Here is an 18,879-nt window from a genome sequence, read left to right as displayed (position 1 = left end):
CAATTGAACTTACTTTCTGAACTCCTTATAATAAAGGAAGAAATAGGAACGCGCGATATCCACATATTGCACTTTAATATTTAAACGTCTGCAGCAAGTCCATATGCATATAACGTTCACGGTAGTTATATTTTCGTATAAATTACCATCATGAGCAATTACACTGAACACAAGAAGTTCATGCATGTGGTAGCAACATGTAATACTTCATGACGGACGACGGAAGTTGGAATTTGTTGCTTTGGAATCATGGGAGTGCAGCCATCTTGTAGCTTGTTGATGTAGTTGCTCGTGAAAATGTTGTAATATACGAAAGTATGCAAGCATGTAGAGCTAACAATTAAAATTTCAGACGGAAGGGACTAAAATAGCAGGAAAATGGAGGCGGTGAAGTCTTTTAATTCGGAGGTACGTAATATTTAAAAACTTATTAGTATTTTGTTAACCAAGGAACGATATCAGCGAAATGTTTGGTACTGGGTCGCAACTACTTGACTCGCATCTTAAACGGGGAATTCTCAATTTTGTACTATCAGCTGAACGGAACTAATTAATTAAAGAAACCATTTCCTTTTCCCTATATTGGCAATGTTTTTATCGATATATTGATGTATATGTGTGCCTTACGAAATTGTTTTTTTTTCTTTAAAATATATTCTAATTTCATGCCCCTCTTCTCAAGAATTGTATGCAATCCAGTGTGTAGTTTACGGCTGCAATTCTGATAGTACAAATATGGGTTGAGGACCTTAAATGTGGTTAGGCAGCAATAACTGGAACTAAACTTCCGAGAAAAGAGGAACCTCGGAAACTGACGTAAATAAATATTTTTAATTGAAGCTGCCGGCGAGTTTTGTTTGTACCACTCGAAATCAATGGGATCCACGCAAATTTTCACGTTGTAAAAGCAAAAGTTGTAGAAATTGTTTATGTTTACTAATTCCTCCATCACCATTGTTGACATTTGCTAGTCCTCCCACGAGACCATCCCTTTTAGATTCACCGCGGCTACTCATGCGGTGTAATCAAGAGATCTGGTGTTGGATTAACGTGGAGACGATTGGCATTTGATTTCGAAATCATACAAACTTGTGGACGAACTCATTGTCGTAGAATTATAAAATTGCGGTTAGCGTTGATTCCATATATGATGTTACGAATAATCTTAGGTCCAAATTTGCAGTAGTCTATATGTTGTGAAAGAATAGTTAATTTCTGAAATTCACTTTCAATATGCCTTTTTGGTAAATTTCTTGGTAACACTTTACTATACCGGAGACGGATTTCTTCAAATTTACAGGAGAAAGTACTTACGCAAATCATTTTCTGTAGCGTTGTTGATGTTCGGGAATGTAGTTTTGATCCATTTTAATGCGAATGCATGTGGTTTTCTACGGAAAACTATTTCCGACGTGCTATTGCTGCTGCCGCCATTTGCTTCCTGCACGAGAGCACAATACGCGATATTGCTGCATTTACAAGCCGATGTTGTCCGTATATGCTAAATTGAACGAAAGGAGTGCTAATGGAACCTAACCTAACAGGCCTAACCTAACCTAGTAGGCATACCTTGTCCCCGTGATGGTATGTGAGGCTATTGTGAATTTTTGGGGTAACATCAATGGTTTTTGGGGCTACCCGTGGATGTTTTGTGGGAAATAAGGAACAACAGTAAGTACGTTAATGTAAGAAATAGACATTATTTTCGTTAGAAATTCATTATTTCACCTAAAGAAATGTTCCACAATGCAGAATAGTACGTTAGCAATGTAAAAAATTGCGAAATAAATCATTGATAGGTGTCTCCGGTATAGTAAAGTAGTACCAATTTCTTATATCTGGAAAACGGATTTCTTCAAATTTACAGGAGAAATTACTTACCGAATGCAGTTTCTTTATAGTTGTGGAAGTTGGGGGAAGTGTTTTCTCGTATCATTCATTATTGAATTCTACCGGTAAATCATGTATTTTTCGATATAAATGTGTGACCGATGAACGAAAGCTGTTGCATCCATTTCCTTCCAGCCGGATGTTGCCTGTGTGTGATGACGTAATTACGGTCAGTGTTTCCAAACAAGTGTTTTTGTAACTGAAGAAGGTACGTTTCCGCAAATGGTTTGTGGACCTATGTGTCAATGGTTCGTGGGGCTATGCGAGAATGGTGTGTGGGCCTAATTATTTACATTTGTACTTGCCAGTATGCATAGTGGAACATTTTTGAACGTGGGATTTTGCTTTCTTCACTGAAAAAAGCGTAATTTTTCACATAAGAAGTATTTATTGTTCGTTGCTAATTCACTTTCGTTACACACAATATGGCGGGGAAATCTTGACTCACATTGTCTATCGTCAGCTGATATGCAGTGTTTCCAAACTTATTAACCGAAAAATGCCGCACAAACTATTCGCAGAAGGTTTTTAAGCGAAAATTGATCCACAAACCATTCACGGAAGGTTAGGTTCAGTTAGGTTAGGCAAACAGAAAATTAAATTGGAAAAAAAATATTCACAATGCAACCTTCACACGTCATCTTGCAAAACTACTGCGTGGTTGCTACACTAACTGGGGGTCATATAATCGAATGCACGGATCATTTGATTCATGTAGTTGACAGTAATGTTGCCAACAGCTATCGTGCATCGAAGATACATTAATGTCGAAAAATACATGATTTACCAGCCGAATAAGTTGAAATAAGGGAGAAAACACTTCCACGAGTCTACATAAACTCAGTTCCGTAAGTAGTTTCTCCTGAAAATGTAAAGAAATGTGTTTTCACTATACCATTTTGTTACTGCAACCAAGAATTGGGCCTAAGTACCGATTGTTTATTTTCGATTTCATAGTGGTACACTGGTAATTTTTTTTCCATCCGGTTCAAATTCTGTGTGTGTGTGTTAACACATACTTAAGAATTTTAGCAATTACTTGCTGTGTATTTGCTTGAGAATGATTTTGGGATATGACTGAAGATGACCGGACCCCTATCCGATTTTCTTCGTATTTGGCATACTTACTAATTGAGGCCTGCTAATGACGAATCTGAAGTTAAAATTTGTCGGAAACGTCTAGAAATTGCAAAATAATTGTGAACCATTGACGCTAGCCCCACGAACTATTGACGTGTGGTTAGGTTAGGCAAACATAGTTAATATTTGGTGTCGTGGTAGTATCAGGAATATATATATTTGCTTCTGAAACCAAAAATTTCGCGAAAATCAACTGTTTCCATTCCGAAAACTAACGCCTTATTTTAGCGTATTTTGCAATTTCTAGACGTTTCCTACAACTTTTAACTTCAGATTCGTGATTAGGAGGCGTCAATTAGTGAATATGCCAAATAGGAAGAAAATCGGAGAGGGGTCCGGTCATCTTCATTCGTTCCCAACTTTTTACCTTTTCTTCGAATTCCAAACAGTGTTCATTACTTTAAGGAAGGTTCAAATTTTGTGTGGCAATGATTGCCAAATTCTATGATAATCAGTCTTTCTGCTAGGCGAATTTGAAAAAATCATAAAATAATTGGAACCGTTACCTTTGTACTTTATAATTTTACCATTGTTTTCACCTGCTAACATGAAAGTAACAATAACTATCATTGTAATTTGCTCGTATGTGCTTAGCATTCAAGGTGCAGTTAGTGAGAATTAAATTTTATTGTGTGTGTGTGTGATGTAACGGGCATAAATACATGTATGAACTTTGGCAAAATAACATTGTTGTGATATTCTGGTAATAATGCATGTACCAGGTGGTTATAATTAAAGTGACGGTGTTCAGAGTGGTACAGCATGGGCTGTAATAAGAGTAGCAGTGTGAAACTTTGTAGATATGCTAATGAAACAATGCGCTCGCGAATTATGGGGAAAAAAAGAAAATAGTTCCAATTCTCTCCACCAGGGTAAAAAATGGCGCTGTAAGCAGTCAAAACGGAATTTTCCCGTAACTCTGACGTCAAAGTCGGTGACATTGCATAACCATTGTGTAAGCTCCCTGGTTGTTGTTGGTGATGCTTGTTGCTTTTTCCTTTAGTAATGTTCATGTAATTCGGATGGTGAAATTGTAGCGATATTTTTTTACAAAGAGTATTGTTTTCTGCGATTTATAGTGCATTTTTCCTGTAACTATACCACGTTTTTACTGCTTACAGCACCATTTTTTACCCTGGTGGCGAGAATTGGAACTATTTTTTCTTCTTCATAATTCGCGAGCGCATTTCTTCATTAGCATATCTACGAAGTTTCAGACTGCTACTCTCATTACAGCCCGTGCTCTACCACTCTGAACACCGTCACTTTAATTATAACCACCTGGTACATTGTTGTATTTGAACATACATGTAATGCCCAACACAAAAATTTAAATATTTCCCAAAGTTATATTATATGGGAAGAGAGCAATGAAATCAGAATATAAGTATTTCTCTGCACTGTTCTGTGTTGATCTTTTTTTTTTTTTTTTTCCTAGGCTATATAGATAGTGGAAACTAGTGTATAGCTTTCTGCGCTGCCCTCATTGTTTACTTTGCCTTGTGATCGAATTATAGCATCAAATCATAACAAACTCACTTATCAACCCCTTGCCCAAGGCACGATGTAGCATTTATAGTGAAATCGCGGTACCTCCCGGTGCGGGATCCACCTTTCTGGCAGTGACCCTCTGTTGCTACTGCTTGGGCAAGAATCGGCACCAGTAAAAGCCCTCATCCCAAAAGCAGCCATTAGGGAAACAGGGTTTTGTCAAAATAACCGTTCTGCACTGTGATTGCACACCGGTTCTCAGCTTGACTCTGCTGTAGAATAGACGAATGAATTACTTATACTAGTGAACAAAATTGAAGCAAGATGAACCTAACCTTCCTCACAATCTTGACAAGTCATGTGGCCACCACGTGTTCTATTTGTTACAAATTCTTGCATTTGGAAAGGACAACAGTGCTTCAATTTGGTACAGACAGTTCAGGAAGGGACATTAGGCTGAAATCCAAAAATGTAGGAACATCATGATCCCAAGCCATGATTTTCCCTGTCTTAACTATGTCTGCGTTGATACCTAACTTAACCATGCCTTTCCGTAGTGTAGTGTACATTATGTCTATTCTTTATTCAATCACATTTTGAAATTAATATTTGCAGATCCAGTTATTCCGCTATTTAACGTGAATGGGAGTAGGGAATTTACACCTTCTGTAAGAAAACATTAACATGCAGAAATGCTATGTAATTTTGTTTGTTTGTTCTATGGTGTCATCTTCAGTTACTTTTGCCACACTGGCATATTTGAATTTTAATATTGGTACTGTAAGACATTTATTTGTAGACAGTTAAAAAATAAGTTTTCACCTGTTTATACGAAATATGTTTATTTCCTTTCCAGTCATTACATATTCCCAGGACTAATGTTCTGTGAAATTGAATAATTTTTAACATATATCACTTTTTGAATTTTAGCTTTCCTCCTTGTACGAGGTGAAGCCTCCAATTTCAAAAGCTAAGATGACCTCCATCACAAAAGCAGCGATCAAGGGCATAAAATTTTATAAGCATGTTGTTCAAAGTGTGGAAAAATTTATACAAAAGGTAAGTTCCATAATATTTTACTGAAATACTCTTATGATATCCACATATTAATGATTGAAGGGTCAACATTTATTTCCATTGTTTTTATGAAGATTTTTCATGATTATATTACTCATGGCAAGTTAGGTTTGATTGCCATAGAATTTCAGGACTTCCTTTTTATTTTTGTACATGCAACATATTACAATCTGAAACCAACTTCAGGAGTCAAAATATATAAGAACAACACCTTTCTGAACATACCTTTTGGAATAAAATTTATGCTTAATTACTACTTCCTGTGATTACTCCCTTGGAAAACAATGCATACATGTTATACATACTTTAGAGATTACTTCATACTCCTCTCAAAACTTTGTAACATTTTTCTTATCCCCATACAAACTTTGTGTCATCCAGCAAATTTAACTTATTATTTTTATAGAAAATATTTGTGTATTTAAATTTATTGATAGTGATATGGTTAAAAAAATATGGTTATTTCAATGAACACAAGTGTAAATGAAAATTGCATTCATACATAATGTAATGAACCTTAAGCTGCATATTGTATGCTTGCCATTGTCAGAATAACCTTCATTTTTATCCATGCATTCAAGGTTAAGGCTCGACTGTACCTTTGTCCAATGCCAGTGAAGTCGTTTTTTAAATTTCCTCTCCTTTTGCACAACTGCTTAGAGAAGGGCTTTGCTGCTAGGCTATAAAAGCATACTTGCAGGGTGGGAGATACTGTCATAATTGCCAAATGTATTTGTCAACAATTTTGGTCCAGTATGTATACATTAGTTTATGGGATTGATGTACACTGTCATATCAATTTGTATGTTTGAGAACATTTCCAAAATGTTTTAATCCTCAATTTTATCTTTTCTAGTGTAAACCTGAGTATAAGGTTCCTGGTTTGTATGTGATAGACTCTATAGTCAGGCAATCTAGACATCAATTTGGAGCAGAGAAAGATGTATTCGCCCCACGGTTTTCGAAGAATGTACAACAGACATTTATCCATCTCTTCAAGTGTCCGCCAGAGGATAAGGTAAAAATTACCTCTTTATCTTTTAGTAGGCTTTTTGTAATATACATGTTGTAGGTAAACACTGCAATTTTTTGGTATCTTACCATGTTCTAAATGTGTTACGTGTATGATAGCCACATCAACGTTAAGGGTAGCAGGAAATAAGTGTTCATAATAAATAGTTAGCTCTTTCAGTCAAATTCCTCACAATTGCTCATGTTAACCAATGTGTTCTTTTTGGAAACTTTGAGTCACATGTAAAAGCAATATTTTTTGTGTGGTATAAGTTTTCTGTAGTCTTGATGGTTTTCAAGAGATTCATTGTTGTTTTACATATTTAAACTTATTACAGTAACAATGATTTGCATCATTTCAGAGTAAAGTCATCCGTGTTCTAAATCTTTGGCAAAAGAATGCAGTGTTCCAGTCGGAAATTATCCAACCCTTGTTTGATTTGGCGGATCCCAATAATCCGATCTATAAGGAGCAAGCTGCCCAGATAGCAACCAATGGAACTGGAGCTATGAACAAATCGCTAATAAACAAAGCACCGACCCCCATCAATAAATCTGGAGGATTAAATAAGATGTCATCTGATGGCTCGACTCCTGCGTGGATTAACCAGCAGCAGTCTCAGGTCGATGGTGGAACGAATTCTAATCTTCGTCTTCCAGGCACACCCAGCTCTGGATCCAAGGCAGTAAGTTTGAAGGAGTTTAGATTTGTGTTTATATAGTGCTGAACTGTTGCAAGACGGATGTAACCCATATTTGATTAATTTATTAAACAAAGGATTCCAAGTACGTCATTAACTATTTTACTACTCTATAGATCCACCAACTCATCTGAAACCCTAGCGTGAGAGCGGTGGAGCTAGTGTTGCTAGTTAATGTTATGGGGAAGCATGTAGTTTGCATATTTTCCGAGGTTTCTGAAAGCTTGGTGGATCTATACCAAGATGAGAGATACCCTGTGGCACTGTTGTCAGATTTTCAACCCTATGCAAGCAAGAGGAGTGTGGGTGATGCAATCAGCTGCTTGCCATGAAATCCGGCCCCTGCATTGTCAAAATGTGCAGCATTCTTTAAGACATTGTTATCACTTTTATTGATTGCCAAGTCTTTGTATCATTATGAAGAAAAAGAAAACACACAGAGGAAGCATATATGTAATATTTAATATTGATTAATTCTTGGTCAACGAAGGAAGTGAGGGATTCTATAAATCTGGCATCGTGCAGTCAATTGGTCACTAGCAGAGGATAACATTTTTATCTGCTGTGACTGAAAGTAGTACATTGGAACACTAACAAAAGGAAATAACAGCATGACTAAATTTATATGTGGTAAAGTGACTTAGATATGTTTGTAAAACAGACTTCTAGAGCATGCTTGATTTTCAGAAATGTTTATTTGGTTTGGTAGATTGTATTACAGTGGAACACTGATTTTATGTTTTTCAAGGAACCAAGCTGGAAAAACTTAAATGGGGCAAAATTTTATAACATTTTTCCATGTTGGGACCATTATGCTTGAATGTAAAATCCGGGAATGTAAATTTGGGGTTCCACTGTATATTAACTGGGTAGTCTGTGGAAAATGGAATGTTGGATGATGCATAATTTTGGCTTCTGATAAGCGTAAAGTTTGTCTGCTTTTTGTAGGGAAGGTTCTTGGAAGTGAATTTCCTGGAGTAGGCACTTGCTTTTGATGTTACTATTGGTTATTTCATGCAGATATGTGTGATCTACCAGTTTGTGTTTTTATGGGGAACCTGGCTATTTAGGCTTTAGCATGTGTCTTGTAGATAGAACACGTAGTGGCTAAGAGGAAATTTAGAGTGGACATGTTATGAGCCAGATAAGAAAAAAAAGAGATAATAAAAACCCCTAAAGAACCCTCTTTCACCTGCATAGATTCAGTGCTTAAGAGTGGCCTGGAGTTTGGCATGAAAATAGTTTCCCTGGCCCGACACGATATACACACACCTAGCGACATATCAGGGAACTAGGTTTTCTTCTCGGCTGTGTCCCAAACCAGAGGTCAGAGGACGACCCTCCGTGACTCCCGCAGTGAGGTTTCCAGCAAAAGGACACCCACCTGTTTCTATTCATTCTGGTTTCGGACGCTCCACTGGCAAAGCAATTCAGTGCTTGCTGGCTGGCCCTTGCATGGAGCGAGAAGAGTGGCTTCTGAAACAACTTTCATCACTGAAATTTTTAGTGAATAAATCTTGGTTGATTATAGTGCCTACTATAATTATGTTGAATTTTCTTGGTGAGATTGGAATTATCAATTGAGAGTAAAGAAGGAGGTAGAGATTATCAGTTGAAAGTAACGACGAGGAAGTAGGGATAAGTAATTGAAAGTACGCTGTGGCTGGCAGAGGTGCAACCACAAATTTTTGTCTGGGAAAGGGGGGGGGGGCAAGTAGCAGGATAAGCGTACCAATAATAATAATTATACTGTTAATATTATTATTATTATTAGTAGTAGTAGCAGAGCGTATAGAAGAGGGAAGTGCGCGCACTTGACGTGGTTCTGCCACGAGGTGGCTCTGGTGTTGAACTCTTGCTGGCCCTCTCGATTAGCCCAGCAATGTAACCAAGTAACACTTGTTGTATTATGACAATATGCCACTCAATTTTAATTCAAAACACTCTTAACATTGAAAATACATATTTAATAATTTCTGAAGTGAAATTACAGGATTTATTTCACGGACACTATAATTAATAATAAAATGAATAATGATATATAGGTACTCACCAAAGCTAGTTGTTCGACACCTTGGAAAGTTTCCGGGATGATTTTGCAGACTTACGAATTTATTTTGTCTGGAAGAAAAATCTGCATTTTGTATAATGTAGCACTACTTTGGGAATAATGTCCCTGGAGTATTCATCACAGCAACCTATTTCTGAAGATGGAACAGGGATATTCTCTATGGCATTGAGACAGTCAAAAAATAAGTTGCTCCACATTGAATTTGCCAAACACAGTTTACTTTTGATTGCCCTTTCAACGTGCAGGAAGATGTTGAGAATGCTGTTCGATGGATGAGTGAGAAACGACGTGTTGTTCCTCGATCTGTAATCTCATATTTGCGTGAAGACTACATCTCCTGATGTTTGTATGTTATGACTTCGAAGAGAACTGATGCATTGTTGGAACAAAATAAATGTATGTGAGTTTTATTATGTAACCTGCCAAATAGTATACCAATAGTGTTTTTTTGCTAATAGGCGCATCTGACTGACGGACAAAGTGAGTGGCACATCACTTCTGACCTAGCAGTTTGCAGACGAAGATAGCTCCTGTTTAACTGGGACATAAATACATTGCAACAAATACAAATGTAAGAAGTCTATGGTGGAGGGAAGGAACGTAAAATCCCAAAATGTCGCTCAAGGGGATCTTGGCTTAATTTCCCCGTTAACACATTATCCTTTGTCCCACAGCCATTCACTCAGTTGCAAGGTACTCTGCAAAGAAATTATTAACTATTCCATGGTCCTGTCGGATGCAAAGGTGTTATCAGCACAAGAGTATGTAAGACCTTGAACCATTGTATAAGGCATTGGAAGGAATTCGAGAATTCAGAGCGTCATTAACGTCGTTTAAATTTCTTGTGATTTTTTATGTGTGCCCACTGCCGCTCAAATTAGCCGAACCATTGGTCTGTCGAAAAAATCTAATTCCATCTGCTATGCTTCTGCTGAAAAGATGAAATGCCAAAATCATCCTCTGGAATGGTGACTGTCTAAATGTGTGGATGTTATTTTAGGACATACTCTAAGACCGGTGGACTAGTCTGTGCCTGCATCATAAACTTTCCGAAAGTGATTCCTTATGCATTTCAGTATGTGAACAAAATCTGAAAAAGCCCATATTTTCCTGTTGTTATCGGCAGGATTTAAGCCTTTTTCCAAGCCCTTTTATTGAGTTGTCATCACACGTAAAGTCGACAATATTAGCACCTTCTTTTCCAATTGAAAAACTACTTGGATAAATATTTTAACAAGGATTTCTGCAGGAGTGGAATTTAGGTTTGCATAAATAGGATCAGGCTTTACCCATTCGTATATAAAAGGTATAAACATAAAAACCAGGGCATGATTTGCTAAAACATTTTGTTACGATTGCTGGCAGCAAGCTACAGCAGAGTGCGACACCAGCGCCATTAGTTTAATAGTCTGCCACCCACAATGGGAAAGTTGCAGAGAGTGCACACTTCCCTCTTCTATACACTCTGGTAGTAGTAGTAATATCAAATACATTATTATTCATAATTGGGAAAAGAGAGACGCAGTAGTATATAAATACGGAGAAACTAGTACTCACTTTTATCTGCGAAGCTGTTTTTTCTTTTTATGAAAAAGAAAAAACAGCTTCGCAGATAAAAGTGAGTACTAGTTTCTCCGTATTTACTTTATTATCCTTGTAACTTACTCAAAAAAGGGGTAGAAGTTGGTGCTAAAGCATTTGTGTTTGTACAAATTATTTGAATTATTTTTTTCAACATGTTCAATTTCACATTAATAATGGAGAACAAGCACTCAAACTATTTTTGAAAGACAGAGAATGCTTGATAAATGCATTCAGAATATAATTATTTTTTTCATTAACATGTATAACTTTCATGTACTATGTATGTTTCACTCATTTGCAACATGGAGCAACGTAAAATAAGAAAGTACATGTGCAACATGCCAACACAAAGTTGACAGTTGCTAAGAGGAATCACATGTTGCTGGGACAAAATATTTTACGATGCCTTTGTTCATTTCCAACAAGGCGTCAGCATGTCGGAAAAGGGTTTCCAGTCTCGCCTCAGCCATGCTGTGCTATTTTTGACTTCAATGACATTTTTATCCAGCCCACGGGAGGAGAAAGTATGGGGGGAGGGGCTGGTGGCTGTCTTTTCAGGAAGGCTTTTTGAAGGGCAAATTCATTGTCTTTACAGGGTTACAAAAGGTCGGGTGTACTTTTGCAGTGGCAAACTGTTTGTGTGCCCTTGTGTCTGATTGTTATGTATATCAGTGGCGGACTGTGTGCTCTTGTGTTGGCTTTTTATATAGATCAGTGGTGGAGTGTTGTGCCGGTTTTCAATTTCTTTCCCCTCCAACACGAGAATAGGTGTGTAAGATGGCAGGAAGACCCGGTTTGTCACTAAGTGATATTGATGAAGAGTTGCGTGCATTAGATAGGGATTCAGAACCAGACGATGAAACGAATCTGACCTTAAGGTGTTGAGTAACTACAACTCTGACAACGATAAAGGGACGGCTTCAGACCGCGATAGTGACATCAATAGTGCAGACTGACATCAATATTGATTTAACACATTCGGGTCTAGCCTCATAATACAGCATGTTTACCTCTGGTCTGTGGTTTTTGGTTGTTTTTCAAACAATTTGTTTTTAATTTGTTGTTATTTACCGCACATTTCTTAAATCTACAAAACTTCCTCTTTTCAATGAACAAAAATTTTCTTTTCATTTTCAGACATATTTGAATATTTTTTTCAGCAATGTTTTGTGAAAAAAAAGTACAACATTGTAACAAATGTTAATATAGAGATATTTTAAGTTCGTAATCTGGAAATTTCAATAATTAACAATGCAAAAACTACATAAACTATCAATACATCTTTTGAATCTTGCATAAGAATACTTCTTATGTGCACATAACAAAAAATAATTACAAATTACAGGTAATTAGGTTTTGTATGAAAAAGTGGCTGCAGGACAGGACCAGACGATGTATCAGTTGGTTCTGCGTCATCTGTAAAAATTAAACAAATAAATAAAAGAAATTTTCATTTGACATACACTATACAAAATAATAAATGAAAAAACTAAAAATACTTCAGTTCATGTAGGAGAATCAAGCAAGAGGCAAGATGAATAGACCCAAAAAAATTACACATCATTCACAAAATACTAGAGTTTGCAACACTTTTTATATTGTCAACAATTAATTATTACGAATATAACCTACTTTCCAAATCTTCAAATTCATCTGCATCATCATAACTTCAAACTCTAGAGGCGGAATCCTCATGCAGAATTTCCGCTATACGCTCTGGATCTAACGATGCCATTCTAAACAATGCAACGTACATCAACCCGACAACAAACAGTCGCAGGTGCGAGATAAAAATAGCACATGAGTTACCTAGCGGTCGGAATTTCAACAAAAAGGCTTGAATGAACATGCACATGAGACGTCTTACGAATATAGCCCGTAGTTTAATCTGCAAAGCAATTGCATACCGCAGGGTGGTCTATGCCCGTCGTTCGTCCACATTGACTTTAAGTGCATGGGGCACCAATGCATTCTCTCTTTTACAACTTCTTAAATTTAAATAGTTCGACTCCCGCCGCCCCCTAGCTATGGTTCTGAACTTATGAGACTAACAAAAAGCAGGGATTGTGAGTGAAGTGAGCAAGAAAATCTCCTCAGGAGAATTGGAAATGCCATCAACTCCAACACCCCTGACATGTTAGTGCGCACATGAGTCGAGATCGAGTATCGGCTAGAAATTTTGAGGGTTACGAAAGGAGCTCGCGTAGAAGTGTACTAATTTTTTTTTAAAAAATGAGTTGCTTTACATAATGTCACAAACAGCAAGGCTCTACGTCGAAGAGTTTCCACACAATTGTAATTTAAAATTGGGGATCGTAGGGGCATGCATATTTCGTTTTTGACGAAAGAAACAAAATTTGAAAAAACACATTGTAGTGTTAATTTTTCATGTTTTTGAAAGGTGTGAGATGCATTTTGTGACCATGTTTTGTCACGAAATAATGCAAAATGAACTGCTAAAAGCGAAATTAACTCTTAAACACGAAATTTAGGGTTTATTCACCGACGCGGCACCTTCCAAGGTCTGAATTATCCTGTGAGTTATGCAATTCCCGGAAAATTGATTAATTCTGCTGTTAATATTGGAGAAGCAAAAATGGACTCCTTTACACAGAAATAAACTTAATACTCTGATAACTACATAAATGTGCTATTATTTGAACCCGAAATTGACTCAGTTTTTGTACTGAAATTTTGCTTTTTCATTTATCAAAAATATGTGCCTCTAGGGATGTGTCATGTGGAGTGTGAAGGATATGAAGACCTGATCAAAGAAGAAAAAAGAGTGATTTGTATATAAAAAAATTGGTAGACAATTTTCACTAGTTTTATATCATGAATTACAATAAAGATGTGTTTTTTTTCTTTCAAATACAACAATTTAATACTGCATACATTTCATTGACTCTATTTTTTTTAGAAATCATGTTGACGTGTTTGTGTATTGTATTTCTCTTAAAATACTATTTAAGGTAAATTTATAAATCTATAAAAGATCTGGGTTCTGTTCATTTAAATACTTCTAACAAACAATTCGTAATCTTACAAAATATAAAATAGTACTGTTTGGTCCCAGAATTATCAAGACTTTCAACTCGCGGTTATTCTCTTAAAATGTTTTTTGTAGTTTTTCTGCAAAACTTGTATTTCTTAAGAAAAGATTTACTGATTTATTATGTAACTTTACACTATTTAGAACATTTCTGAGAAAACCGGATGTTGATAGGGGACAGAGTTCCCGAGAGATATCAAATCAAAAAATATCCAATATGGCAGATTATTTTCAAGATGGCGGCCATCGTAGCGTAGATATCGATTGGCTACTCGACTGAAAATATATTTAATGATATAACAATTAATTTTACCAAGTTGCTTGCTTTTATCAAAACGTCAATGATTCGGGGCTTCGCCGCCGGCCTGTAATAAAGATGCACTATTTTGGAACACATTTTATCGTGTATTTTTCATTCAGCATTAAAACTTATATTGTTTTAAAGCTTATGAATTGGGCTACCACTTTTATTCCAAACAATTTCCTGTAATTTTATTTATTCAAAAGTTACAAGGCAAAAACTTCAAAAGCTGCTAGAAAAAATACATATTTTAATGATTCTTTTTTAAATTACGGTAAAAACACTGATATTAGCAAAAAACTAAACACAATCTTTTTTGTAGTCCATCTAACGAGGATCAAGATTTTTTTTTTTTCTGTTTACGACCATTGGTTACTGAGATATAGGTCATTAACTGGAAAGTCCACCATATTGGATGCCATCTTGAATTACTCAAATTGCTCAAGGTTGACAAAGTGGCATCAATCGGGCCTGAAATGTACATAACGTAATCTTTCAAAAAACAGTCAAAACATGTTATTCATACATCGAATGCAGTTTTTTGCTTTGGCACCCGGACTAAATGATAATATAATCTTCACGATCACCACTATACGTGTTACAAAGCACTCTTAAAAAAATCCCAGTGAATTGGCCAAAATAAATTGTCAGAATTTCGAGGAGAGGCCGAGCAGCTCTGGGCCAACAGCTGGCTACGCCAATATACGTAAGGCCAGTGCCTACCTACCAAGTGCTGGTCTCGCTCCAACCAGTTACAGGGTGACGTGTGGTCAGCATGATGAACCCCCAGTCGAAGTTTTCCTTGAACAGGTTACGCTACTCATTCGTAGCTCCCCAATTTTGTCAACCGGTCCTATAGACTGGCCGAAATATCAGGAGAAAAGTTGTTATGCTTCTCCCAGGAGACTCGAACCTGCACGCGTCTCGTATCTGGGGGCCCAAAGCATGATCCCTTAGACCGTACGGTCACGATGCAGGACAGCAGGCCCATAGGCAGAATTTTATTTCAAGGAGGTTGATTCTCATCCCTTATCAGCAGCTGCCGTCCAAGGGTGAAAAAGTGAGGGAACCCCTGAAGATGAGTTTTTGTTTCTTAATTTTGATTTGCACCAAGCGTCGCCAACCCTATGCTGGTCGTTTGAGTTTCTGTTTTAAGTCTACTATATGTACAGATAGGCTAATAAGGACTGGACATACATTTATAGTGGGATTGAACTATTGGGCATCCACCGGGTACCAAACCAGGGACATTTTGACATTACGAGGGTCACCTTTACCATTACGCTATAGGGGAGGCAAAATACATCTGATACTAAAAAGACATTTTGAATGGACATGTAGGAGGCAGGGTTCACGCTGAAGAGGAAGAAGCCAGGGAATTCTCCCTCCACTTTCCTAACCTGTAAATCTCGAATTTAATTCTCAACCAAGCCAAGAATTTTGTCCTATATTTTGTATCACTTTTGTTATTGTTAATGAAGAATTCGAAGTAATAATTTGTCTTTAAATCTCAAGTTAGCAAGTCAGTCAAAATTATGTTTTTATACTAAATTTTACATTAATTGAACATTTGCAAAGAAACAGTAAACCTTTTCATGATCATTCCACTCCAAAAACAAATGTTACTTTAAGAGTGACATCAAGTTTATGCTTGGTAGTACAGTAAAACCTCGTTCATCCGGACTAATGGTGGGGATAAGTTGACTGGATTAACTGAAATAACCTAAAAGAACAGTAGAAAGTGCATTAAAACTCAGTTTATAGCAACAAAACACGTTTATTATGGTGTATTTAAAGGGTATAGGCCTAAATGCTGTATACAATACAGTAAAATGTAAAGCAATACTGTACATACAAAGGAGTACATACATATGTGATACCCATATGTGCCCGACGGACCTGGCTCTGCCTTTAAAACCTTGTATTCTGTCTTTTTTTTTTTTGCCTTCTGCATGTCCAGATTAAGCTAAATCCAGCTTATCGGGGTCCGGATGATTGAGGTTTTATTGTAGTGATGTTCTATGAACACCCCCCCACACACACACACACAGATATATGATTGTGTGTGTGTATACATGTATTCCCTACTTGCGCCATTCACTCACAAAGTACTACATGTGAGGTAAAACTGTTGAAATGTAAATAGAGCTAACCCCCCCCCACCTTTTCTACATTTTAAAATTAATTGAAATACTCAAATTAATTAATATTATATTTATTTATTACATCATGTATTCATTGTCTATCTTACGTGTAGTTAAGGTCGGCAAAATATCTAAAAAAAAATAGAAACTTTCCTGGCAAGGAAATTAATGTGAAATAAAGAATAAAATTTTTATCGAGTATCAAAAAATGATGTTAGATCCAGTTGATGAAAGTAAAATTCCTGGTAATATTTTATGCATGTTGTTATAAGTAGTAATAATTCTGTGTTACCCGTTAAGTGTTTTTTTATCTTAATAAACTGCCTTGGTCAGCAACTTAGTGTTTTTAATAATTCTTGCATAAATCTTCTTTGGTACTGCCATTCAAAGTCGTATGACCCCAATATAATCCTTGCTTTTCAATAAGTTTGTGGAAATAAACAAGTTGCGATTAATCAACAACCATATTTTCATTATATAATTTGAGTTATTTTATGATCTCATTATTTTCATTATTTAATTTTTGTAGTTGGTAAGTCTTTCGGTGGAGGTCCGAACCCCCCCTAAATACGTCCTTGGTGGTAGGGGTCGAGATAAAGTTACTGTGTCACTGGTTCCAATTCACGGTAAATATGCTCTGCTTCTCTACACTCAAACTTAGACAAAATTATGGTCTTATTGGTTTCTTGCCTGGGAAAGAGACAATAAATCAAGCACTGACAGCTAAGGGACCTTTGCCGATGAGGGGATGGAACCCAGCTGTGCAGAGGATTCAAACACCCCCGCGAAGCATCCCTCCCCTTCAGTCTGGGGAAATTTTCCAACAGAGGCATCTAGTGGCCGAGTGGCGAACTATGCTGGCTGGCACGGCCGTATCTGTCACCGTTGATAATACATGCATTTTTTAAGCAATCATTTTGGGCTGTGCGAGTGACTTTTGAAAGAAAAGCCCTCTCTAGCTTAGTCATAAAAGGATTGAGCATCATGCATTATAATGGCCATTTTCGTTTGTGCTACGCACAAATCGCATAACAATTCTGTGCCTTATTTACATATTTCCTTATGGGCATTTAAAAAAAATAATGCAGTTTGTGCACATTTATCAAACTGAAATTGCATAAATGTGTCTTGTACTCAAAGTTTTATAAAGTAAGTTCACATCTACTTCGTGTTTTCTGGCAAATTTTTGTTCCAAAACGTTATATTCAACAAAAAGCAAAAAAGCCCATGGTAAATTTAAGCACTTTCCACGGCAACCTTCGCCAAACTCACTGCCCTCTTAAGTCCTGGTGCCTTGGTATAAACCAGGATGCCAGTTTCACTAAATTGCAGTGCTCCCTGTTTTTGTGTGCAAAACACTTTAGGTTGGTTTGTAAGTAATTATAATTTTGGAGGGTAATTATAACATTTAGATAATTGAGCATTACTGTTACAATAGTGAGTTTGTTCTGTGTGCTATTATTACTAGTACAAGACAGTATAAATCCTGCGGTGTTAAATTAGGGTAAGGATAGGAAAGAGTAAATTACCGTATTTACTCATGTATAATGCACACTTTTTCCAAAATTTTTGCCCCCAAAAACACGGAATAATTCGGGTAGCCAGCATGAAACCGTACAACTTATTCCATGATTTTGTGACACTTCCATTGATTTTTCATGTTTACGGAACCCTTTCATGTTCTATATCATTGTAAAGCTTAAATTCTACAGTTTCTGAATATGGCAACAGTATTATATTCAAGAGAAGACACTAATGTGCAATGCGGTTTAAATAAGCTCATCACAAAATGAAGGAATGTTCTGATTTTTATGCTATTTTGGATGAAAGAAAAGATAAGGAAAAAGAAAATAATAATTAAAATGTATTACTGGCCAAATAATATGACATACATGAAATGTGTAAATGTCTTAATGGAAGAAATCTTGTACTGCTAACTGCTAGTTTGAGGGTCCTGAATGTGCCTTTTTTAAATTTTACGTTAGTCATGGAAAAAGTATATATTTTGAAGGTTTTTTTTCGAAGTAAAGAGGAAATGACAAAACCACATATGAAAATTTAAAGGCGATTTCCCACGATTTTTCACTTTGTGATTTAATGTTCTGCGACACTAAGAAAACCAGTGCCGTTCTGGCGGAATTCGAGCATGCACCTCCCATCACATGGGAGGCATATCAGTGGAGTTTGTTGGGCAAGAAGTAATAGAAAATACTTCCTGAGCACTGCAAATCCATAACGTAATTTTGATCTCGCTTTCTACTATTACAGAATAAATAAGGAGGTTAAAGAGTGAAAGCTTTGGGATGCTAAACACAGTGGAGGGAGAGGGGGCATGGGTTGGTGACTTATTGTTCACAGAAGAGGATATTCTCCTCTTGGTACACATAACAACAGGTGACTCATTGAATAGGTATGTC

General features: G+C 36.6%; 1 protein-coding gene across 7 annotated transcripts in view; it reads left to right on the top strand.

Annotated features, from left to right (window-relative positions):
- The first annotated feature begins 252 nt into the window (after positions 1 to 252).
- LOC145994882 (uncharacterized) overlaps positions 253 to 18,879 on the top strand; it is a 90,544-nt gene continuing 71,917 nt past the window's right edge. For all 7 annotated transcript variants that reach the window (XM_083131331.1, XM_083131328.1, XM_083131326.1 and 4 more), the window contains exons 1-4: positions 253 to 408; positions 5,452 to 5,580; positions 6,455 to 6,616; positions 6,972 to 7,295. In XM_083131331.1, the coding sequence (XP_082987457.1) occupies positions 379 to 408; positions 5,452 to 5,580; positions 6,455 to 6,616; positions 6,972 to 7,295 (645 nt within the window). In that variant the 5' untranslated portion in view covers positions 253 to 378. The remainder of the gene's footprint in view (positions 409 to 5,451; positions 5,581 to 6,454; positions 6,617 to 6,971; positions 7,296 to 18,879) is intronic.

Source organism: Lepisma saccharinum, chromosome 11 (genome assembly GCF_977018435.1).
Source record: "Lepisma saccharinum chromosome 11, izLepSacc3.1, whole genome shotgun sequence".
NCBI lineage: Eukaryota > Metazoa > Arthropoda > Insecta > Zygentoma > Lepismatidae > Lepisma > Lepisma saccharinum.
The sequence above is the reverse complement of the archived record's forward strand: the minus strand, read 5'-3'. Positions and strand labels throughout refer to the sequence as shown.